General features: G+C 49.8%; 1 protein-coding gene across 1 annotated transcript in view; it reads right to left on the reverse strand.

Annotated features, from left to right (window-relative positions):
• CCDC3 (coiled-coil domain containing 3) overlaps positions 1–9,549 on the reverse strand; it is a 36,581-nt gene extending 27,032 nt beyond the window's left edge. Inside the window, exons 1-2 of the mRNA XM_059472455.1 lie at positions 9,078–9,549; positions 7,988–8,162 (exon numbers count right to left, since the gene is read on the reverse strand). Coding sequence (XP_059328438.1) covers positions 7,988–8,162; positions 9,078–9,487 — 585 coding nt within the window. The 5' untranslated portion in view covers positions 9,488–9,549. The remainder of the gene's footprint in view (positions 1–7,987; positions 8,163–9,077) is intronic.
• Positions 9,550–9,917: the final 368 nt, after the last annotated feature.

Here is a 9,917-nt window from a genome sequence, read left to right on the forward strand (position 1 = left end):
CATCATGTTCATCAAGGAGAGATCCTGGTCCAGGAGTGCTGATCTGCATGAATCATCCTTTCCACCTGCTGACCAACACAAAGCATCAATTTGCACACAAAAACCACCCAACTCATCTACAGACTCACAGATTTACAGAAGGGCTTGTTGGCTCCCATAACTGGATTGAACAACACAAATTATGGGTACTTCCCTCATTAATTTTGGCAGATCTTGTTCCAGAAAACTTGCCTGAGACTCATTCTGAATGTATTCCCCAAGATCTGGCTCAAAAGAAGCTCTAGGAAAATCCAAGCAGGTGAAGAGCCATGTGATGTTTGCTCTGATGTTTGCTTCCCCTGCTGCTCCCAGCCCAGCCAAAGCACTGGAACAGCCCCAGTGTGTGACTGGGAGCAGGATCCAGGATTCATCTGAGCACCTTTCAGTGGCTCCCAGGCAAAGTCAGCACCTCCACCCTCTGAGACTGAAATGTCATGGGACAAGTATGACCTGTAAGCATGACTGGACCCAAAAAAACCCATGATCTGCTTCTTTGGACTGCACATTCTGTTTTGCCTTGGGTTAGTAAGATGATACATCCACCTTAGGAACACCAGCCTCAGCTCTTCTCCCTGGAGAACATGTCCCAGGTGTCTGGGGGGCACCTTGAGTGGAGGAAGCACCTCTGTTAAAGAAGGAGATTTAGTTGTGGACACAAACTCTTTCAAGCATCCTGCACTACTCAATTTCCCAGCCCAGATCAGCACCAACCCTTTCCCTGCACCTCTCCCTTCATCTTTCACAGTGGTGGGATGTCCCTTCTCACTTTCCCACCCTGGGGAGGCTGTGAGCAGGAGGGCAGGGAAGCAGAGGTATCACTCACACCCAGGGAAGGAGACAGTGCACTGAAGTCAGCCTCCTCATGTGTTCTGGCTGCCACTTTTCCCAGGACAGTGTCATCTCCAGAGGGGATGGATGAGAGGTTCACTGCTCAATACAATACAATGCAATGCTGCTGCTCAATACAATCCACTGCTCACTACAATGCTGCAATTCCCAGCCCATCTTCACATGTGGATGCTCAGGTGGGATTCAACCTTCCCACTGCCCCCCTGAGGGAGGTGTCACCCCCCTCAGCCACTTCTGTGTTAGCACAGAGGGAACATGAGCAGCTCCATCAAAATCCCAGCTCTCCTACCTACACAGTGCCTTGGCCCTGGTCTAAGAGGTTTCCTAAGGTCAGGACCTCCCAAAAAACTCTTAATCCAGCTAAGAAAGCACTGCTGGGCTTGAAAACCATGTCTGGGCTGGAAAGCCCAAGGCTATGGCATCCCTGCAGACAGCCTTGGATCTGAAACTGAGGAGGGACAACAGGGTCCCTTCAGCCCCACCTTTGTGTCTCTCAACATGCAGAGCTCAGCCTACAAATATCAACTGCCTCTGTGGCCACCAGCCAGGCAGAGAACCCCAAAGGTGTCCTGGGGCTGGGGCCAGATGCCTGCTCACCACCAAGCTCAAGTACAGCAGCAGATAGTGCCACAAAATATGGAATGAATTAGAGCATTTGGCAGAACTTCATTAAAGTGTGACTCTGGATAATTAAAAGAGGCCTGGAGCCATGTGGGTCTCCCCTGCCAGTTCCTGGAAGGATTGCTGCTTCACCCTTTGAGGAGGCAGCAGCATACACACATACACAATACCCCTGGTTGTCTTGGTATTTCCTTGCTTGGTGAGCTGGAAACTGGATATTTTTAAGGATATTATGTACTTGGATGTGCCTGAGACACAGCAAGAGAGAGCTGTGCTCTGGAGCAATCTGCAATGCCTGATAGGCAGCAATGGCCCAGACATGTTCACCAGGAGCTGTGGGACTCTTTGGGGCTCCCCTGTTGGTACCAGGAGGGGGCTAAGGGGGGGTCTCACCTCAACACCCATCCCCCCATGGCTGCCATGGGTGGGGAAAAGCTCCATTTTCAATCCCAAATTCTGACTGTTCACTAATAATACCAAATCCAAGGCTCCCACGTTACATCAGGTCATCCCTCCTGCATTGTGTATGAAAACCAGCCAATCTATCCCAGCAGAAATAATGTGCCTCTAAGAAACAACTGAAAAGCAGAGATATTGCCCATTTTTCCCTTGAGAAGCACTGCTCAGAACACCTTCTAGGTGTAATAATTACAATAAAGACTATATGCAATGGAAACATCCTGTGGATAAGGCTATTGTGTATTGCTTTGTGATCTTTTACTCTGTATTTTATCTGCCTGTGTGCATGTGGAAAGATAGAAAACTGATAGGGATATGCCAGCCAGAGCCCTAAGAGTCCCCTACCACAGCCTGGGTGTGAAGATTTGGGAAAGAATCAATTCCATTTCTGTGCCAAAAGACTCCTGGGGATGTTACCCAAATGTATCAATTGTCTTGTGGTCTTCCCTTGCCCCAGACACTTGTCAGCAGTTCTCCATTTCATCTGATATTGCTTACATGTACTCAAATTAAAGACAGATCACAGGGAGGGGGCTCACCCTGGGTGGGTTTCTGAGAGGAAAACAAAAGCTCTGTAAATCACTATGAAAACAACCCAGAAGTGATGGCACTTTCTATCATGCTATTAGGCTCATGGAGAAACAGTTCCTCTAACCAATGGCAGGGCAAGAAACCACATGTAAAAGAAGATTTTCAAACCTCTAGATATTGGACCTCACTTCAATTCTATTTTGAGGTCTTTTTGTACTGGCCTTGCCACGTAGCACTGTTTTTAACTGAGGTTATTTTGTGTTTCCCTAGTGCCTTAAGACCAGAGAAAGGAGAATGTCTAATGCAGCTCATGCCACAAGCAAACACAAAACCTCAGTACATGGGAATTAAAGAGAATTGTCTCCATCAAGCCTGGATGCTACCTGCTCTTTTTCAGACTGCTTCTTCTCCTAAAACTGCTGGCTCTGGACTCCATGAACAGCATTTTCCAGTTTTGAAACTCATCTCCTAGCACTCAGAGCAGAGAGGGAACTCTGCAAGAGCAGAAGCTCTTAACTTTAATAAGAGAAAAAATATTACTTTTTCATTTTAATTTTGTGAATAACATGGACAACACAGTTATCAGCTCATTTTTCCTAGTGGCCAGGATTTGCAAGACTCACAGGGCAGAGTCACTTCTGACATCAGCAATGTCCACCTCAGCCACCACAGGAAGAGCTCTGGCCCATGGATCCAAGGCAGCTCAGGCTCTCTCTGGACATGACACTATTTATGCACTTCCAAAATCAGCGTGGTCTGAAAAATTACAGGGATTTCCCCAACATTCCTTCTTTCTTCCCCCTCTCTGGGGGCATGTTGCCTGGGAGATGGATCAAAACAAGTCCCTGTAGCAAACGTCACATGAACAAGCCCTTCTCTGGTAGGCAAGGAGCTCTAGAACAGGTGGCTATTGCTCTGTGGCTTGTGTCCTTGTAGTGCTGTGAAGTGTCACTAACTGAGACCCTCTGCCATTCACCTGGTTGAAAGCATCAGGGAAGAGACAGGCTGGACCAGGATGGGCTCAGGGATTCACCCAACCCAGTGGCTCCCAGTCCATGCACACAGCAGTTGCTAAAATACAAATAATTCTGAAACTATTTCCTCTACTTCCACAGAGGGAGATTGTAATTTAATTCAATTTTTGATTTGCACGGTAATGGCAAGGCCATGTATGCAGTTACATTGCTTTTCTTATCTAGTTCCCTTTTCAGCTGCTCCAAAGTCTTCCAGGTGTCCCAGTCAGGTCATTAGTCTGCTACAGCAGCCATGGTGCCACCAGAGAAGAAGATCCAAACGCAAAGATGCTAAACAGATATTTGTAGACTGCCAGGCTAACCCACTAATTACCTTGCTTTTTATTTGGGACACTGGCTACTCCCACAAAAGCTCTATTATTGGAGATAATACCTCCAGATAAAGCTCTGGAGGTCTCTCAGAAGGTAAGTCCATTCATCTAAATCAATTGAGATAACTGTGTGGTTGTGGCTCTGCTGCTTGAGTCAATGTAGGGGGAGGTGTTTAATAAAAGGTATGGTCTCCCCCTGCAATCTCTGAGCTTAATTGAAGTTATTGGACTCCTTAATTTCATGGGCTTTATCTCAGGGCTGTCACTGTTGCTCACAATTGGGCTGACACCTTGACATCAGCCCCTTGTTGTGGGGTCATTTTGCAGCTCTCCTGCTCACATAAAGGGGGATGACAAAAGAACACATTTCCTTACCAACCTGCTGACAAAACCCCTTCAAGACCCTCTGAATGATAACTACAAGTGCTGCTAGAGATTTCTACTGTCCTTGTGGACACCAGAGCTCAAGTCACTTCTCCTGTAATCCCTCGTGTGCAGACAGAGCAACAATGTCCTCTTTGTGAGATCACACAACACTGCAGAAGGCCAGAAGGAGAAATTACAGCTCCAAGATTTGCACCAAAATGGTGAAACTCTGCAGGGGGGGTTAGATTTCAATCCCAATGTAATGCATCATCCCTTGGCTTTAGAAACAATCTTGTGGAAACCACTGCAACAACAAGCTGGAGTAAAGCAAGAGATCTGCAAACATCACCAAGGGGCTGAGACAAAAAGTCAAGATGAAGCCACATTAATATTTGCCTCTGCAAATGTGGAGGCCAAAATGCAAGTGCCTAAAGAAACAACAACAGGAGCAATCACTGCACTCTGAAATGGCCAGAACAAGAGCCTGAGTGAATTTATGAGATTGTAGGGTTATTGGAAAACTATGGAAAGCAGTATTTGGCTCTTAGCCCAGACTGCAAGGGGCTTAAAAATGCAGCTGGAATTAGCTTACAGCAAAAGCAGCAGGCCCAGGATGAGGAAAGTATTATTCTCAGTGAGATGTGCCTTGGGTCTGACCTCTTTTCATCACACGCCACGGGCCTTTCCGAAAACTAAAAGCATTTTACCATGATGGAAAAGGCAGGTGGCACATCCCAGTGCATCAAAAAGTTCCTGCACATCTCTTTGCTCTCTTTTGCATCATAAGACACATTAGCTGGAAGGAGGAGAAGGAGCTGTCAGTGTTTTCCTCATTTCATCCCTTGGGTACTTGCATGCAAGGAGCCAAGCAGACAGAAGAGGCCAAGCAGGAGGACAACATGTCAGTGGTCACTTTGGGGTCACCTGCTGCATGGCCAGCTCAAGCACACCCTGCAGAAGGGACCCCTTGCTTGGAGTAGGATTACATGAGGCAAAGACACTCATCCATCATGGGATTTTCTCACATTCTGGCTGAGCATCCCAGAGCAGCAAACACAAATTATGCATTGCATCTGCACGTGCTTCTAGCACCAAAGTCTCTCTTAAAGTGTTCACCCCAAAAATATATCAAGAGCTGGACTCCAAAAGACTTTCAGACTGTGGGATTTGTTTGTAAACAGAAAATTTCATCATTCCTTTGTTCCAAACCTCCTCTGGCCTGCTGCTTTGAAGTTGTCCCTGCATGCAGCTGTTCCAACACCTGGAGGCAGGACCTTACCTATGAACTCCTGGGATGGGACTCTCATCCCAGCTGCCTTCTGCTTGGAATGTCTCAACATTTCCACCTCTCCTCTCTGACTGCACAAAACATCCATGATGTATTTTAAGCAACAATTTATGTGAGTACACAGCAGCTAGTGAGACCCCTGACTCCTCACTACAGAATGAGACAACCCTTTCCTCTCTGTCCAAGCTCTTTCCAACTTGACACCATCATAGAACCCCACTTAGGATGTACCCAGGCTCCCAAACAGGTTCTTTTTCAAAATTCCAGGAGTAATGCTCTGAGTTCTGTTCACTGTCTGTTCCTGAAGCTGGCACACAGCACAGATTTCAGCTTAGGAGCCAGCATGGGGCAGCTCAGCCGAGCACGTTTGGAAACAGAAATTGTTCACACTGTGACAGGATGTGAGCAGACAGTGACAACTGGGAAAGCTACCACTACAGGTAAAAAGGCAGAGAGAGGAGGGAGATGTAAAGAGACCTGTACCTGGAAGAGCTGAGGAACAAATTCCTAATACTGCAGCAGCCAGAAATGTCCCCCCTTTCCCAGGCTGGGGCACGCAGGTGCCGGGAGCCGGCGCTCGGCTGGGCAAACACAGATGCAGGAGCTGAATGGGAGCACAGTCAGCCCCAGCTATTTTTAACTGGTGCAGAGGAAGCTTCTACTTTCCATAATGAGGGCTGGACAAAGTGTCCATCAGTTGTGCTGAATGTGCTCCCTGGATGGGTGGGGGTTGAAGCCCCCGGCCCCAGCAGTGGGAGCAGCAGCTCTAATCCCCCCCAGCCTGCTCACAGCTGCACGGGTCAAAGAGTGCAACAGCTGAAATGCACTTCTGATACATATCCTGAGGGCTGCCCCAGCTTACCCTGGGGGTTTCTGCCTGGTCATTTCCATTAAGGCTGACTGGTGAGATTCACTGCTGGCATAGACAAGCACCAGCCCATCAGGATCCCCTACGTTTAGCTCAGCATGACGAAATAAACAGTGCAGAGGCATCACCAGCAGACACTGGCAGTTGGATCTGGTGGCCTCCCCATGCCACTTTGCTCCCCTGGACAAAAATCTGTGGATTTGGCAGCAGCAGCACCTTTACTTACCAAGTATGTTGCTTGTGGCACTGGGGAGCAGGGTTTGGTTGGGAGGGAGGAGGCAGGGTTGGGACCAGGGCTCTCCACCTCCCCCTTCTTGCCCAGACAGGGTTACACCTCTGCAATTTAATTGTAGGATAACTAATTTCCTTTTAAATATCAGTTTATGCTGCTGTCCCATATATTTGAACAGCACCATTTCATAGTCTCCCCTCAAAAATATCAGCAGCAAGAAAACACTTGCTCATGGGGCATCCCAAGGAGAAGAGCTGTGTCACTGGCCAGATGGCCACACAGCAGCTCAAACTTTGTATGCTGGCATTTGGCCAGGTGGTGGAAGGAAAAGGCTCAGCCAGCTACTGAGTTCCCTCCATCCATCTCCCAAGCAAGCCACTCACACATCTGCTGTCATACATAAACATCATGCCTTGGGTAAATCCACAGAAGACACAAGCAATGACACCTGTCCTGTCCATCCTGACCCAGAAAGGTGCTTAAAATGTTCTGAGATACCAGGGGAAGCCACCAGCCTCACAAAACAAAGTTTAGCACTAAACCACTCCAAGTTCCACTTTCTCAAAAGTACATGCACATCCAGAACATGCACACACATGATAACATGTTGCTCCTCTCTGCCAAATAAGCATTTGTTAAAATCCTGCATTTATTACACACACTACAATCCCATAAAGGGGCTCAGGAGCCACCAATAGTGGGCATCTTTGGATGTTCTTAAGGGAGGATTGCCTAGAGGGTGAACTGCTTTCTGTGGCCTTCCTTGAAAGGAGAAAGAGACATTTCATCTGTCTTGTTCAGGAGTAAGTGCTGGCATCCCTCGGAGGAACCCTGCCCTCATCACTCACTTGAAATGTGCCCTTAAGAGTATTTTTTTCCCCAGCTGCTACAAAGGTAGCTCAGGCTGATTAGTTCAGTAGATGTTTATGCTGTTCTGTGGAGTCAGGCAAGAACAATCCCTTACAGTCTGTCATGGTCCAGGCACTGCTCTCACTACATGAGATGAACACAGAAGTTCAAAAGCAAAGATCTGCTCCTGAGTATTTCAGCTGAATTTTAAAAAAGAGGTCTAGAGATAGCAAACCCAGAAATTATCTGTGTGGGGGAAGACAAGATCACAAGTAATACTATTTTTAACCTATTGCTCATGAACAAGTTGATACCAAGTTTTGCTCAGGTCCATGGGAAGCTGAAGAGGTTAGCACAGAGGTCAGCTTTGAAAACAGTTTAATATTTCCTCACCAGTGTGTTACTTTGCTAGTGATACCCAAGGAACAGGAAAATCAGGGACCTGCTGCTCTGCATTCATGTACACATGTTCACAAAGGACATGGGAATGCCTGTGCCCACTTTGAAAACAAAGCACTGGAAAGCAAACAAATCCCTTACCCGGTTGTCCTCTTGAATCTCCCAGTCACTGGAGAAGCTCAGCACGTGCTGTGCCTGCGAGCAGTTGGAAAACTGGAAAAGGCTGGCAAACATTCTCCTGTTCTCCTGGGTGTCGGGGAAAATCGCCTCCTGGAAGTTGACTCCGTGTGGCAGCAGGATGTAGTTCTCATCCATTCTGGAACACAGATTGCAGGGGCAGCCCGCTGTGAGAATGAACAGCACTCTCTCGCCTGCAGGAGTCACCTGTCATACCTCAGCCTGGCTCGACAAAAAGTCACACAGACTTTTAGCCTACAAGTAGCTCTCAGCTCTCCTGGCACCAAAATGACAATTCCCACCACAAGGACTGCATCAGGCAGCAGCAGTAAGGACCAAACTGCTCCTTCCACCTTGCAGACACCATGAAGGAGGCAAATCTGTATTTTGGGCCACAGTTTCTACTAAATTTGCATCACTTTGCCCTTGAGCAAGGAGTTTAAGTACTCCTTCAAGCAGTCAATAAATAACTTGCGTCAATAAAATGTGTTTAAAGATGTTGCTGCAGACTAAGCCCTAGACAGCATCAAAATGAGTTTTGTCATGCACCCAGCCTAATATACCAAGTATTTCAAAACAAGCCACTGAGTAGTATTTCACAAATGCTCTCAAATTGAAAGGTCGCAGAAATGGCTCTGTTCCCACATTGTGGTTTATTTTCTTATTCTTTCGATGAGCCCAAACTCAGAGTCTGGCCGGGACTCAGCAGAGTCGATGGAAAGCTATCGGGTGAGTATTTGGGGATGGGTTTTAAACTCCCACGACAAACTTCGGCAAACGCGCTGGCCTCTCTCCAGCTCCGTGACCGTCCCGCCGTATAAACAAAAGCAGCAGCACCCACGAGCTACTCAACAGCAGCTCCCTGTGCATGTGCTGGAATACTACGGGAGTTTGGTGCTCCGGGCTTTCCTTTCCCTACGAAACTGCCCAAAGGAGCGGGCGGTGCGCGGAGAGCGGGACGGAGCGAACCCTGCGGGCAGGGACGGGCGCGCATCCCCCGCAGCCGGGACGCGACATCCCAACCCCTGCCCGGTCCCCCCAGCCCGGCACTCACCGCAGGAAGAAGAAATAAGCGTAGCCCTGCATGACGGTGTGCGAGTGGCAGGAGAAGTAGCCGAGGCCGGTGAGGTTGAGGCGGGAGCCGGCGGGCACCTCCAGCATGCTGCCCCACGCCTGGTCGCACAGCAGCTCGATCTCGGCCGAGTAGAAGAGATCCCCCGCTCCGTGCTGGGCGCCGCCGGGGGGGCCCCTCTGCCAGGGCAGGTAGTTGTAGGCGCCGTAGGGGTCGGGGTGCAGCGCCAGCACCCGCGCGTACACGATGATCGCGGCCAGCTCGGCCCGGCAGCCCTCGCTGAGCGGCCGCCACTCGGCCGGGAGCTGGCAGCCACCCCCGGCACCCGCCCGGGCCCCCAGCACCAGCACCAGCCCCAGCACCGGCACCGGCAGCGACGCCGGCAGCGGCATCGCGGGCGGCTCCGGGCCGGGCTCCGCGGGGCTGCAGCGGGGCACGGACGGCCCGGAGGCTGCGGGCACCGGGGCTGGGCAGGAGCGCACGGAGGCGGCGAGGAGCGGGTGAGGAGGGGTGGAGGGTGCCAGGGACAGAGCACGGAGGGCTGAGAGCCGGGGCAGGAGGTGTGCGGGGACAGAGATGCGAGGAGCAGAGATGCGAAGGGGAGGGATGGGGAAAGGCAGAGATGCGAAGGGGGCAGAGAGGCAAAGGGGAGGGCTGTAAGCGAGAGAGGTGCAAAGGGGGAGGTGAAAAGGGAGGGATACAAAGGGGAGGGATGCGAAGGCAGAGTTGCAAAGAGGAGGAATGCGAAGGGAAGAGGTGGACGGGACGGAGGCTGCAAAGAGGGGAGATGTAGAAGAGCAGAGATGGGAAAGGCAGGCGCAC

Source organism: Ammospiza nelsoni, chromosome 5, assembly GCF_027579445.1.
Source record: "Ammospiza nelsoni isolate bAmmNel1 chromosome 5, bAmmNel1.pri, whole genome shotgun sequence".
Taxonomy (NCBI): domain Eukaryota; kingdom Metazoa; phylum Chordata; class Aves; order Passeriformes; family Passerellidae; genus Ammospiza; species Ammospiza nelsoni.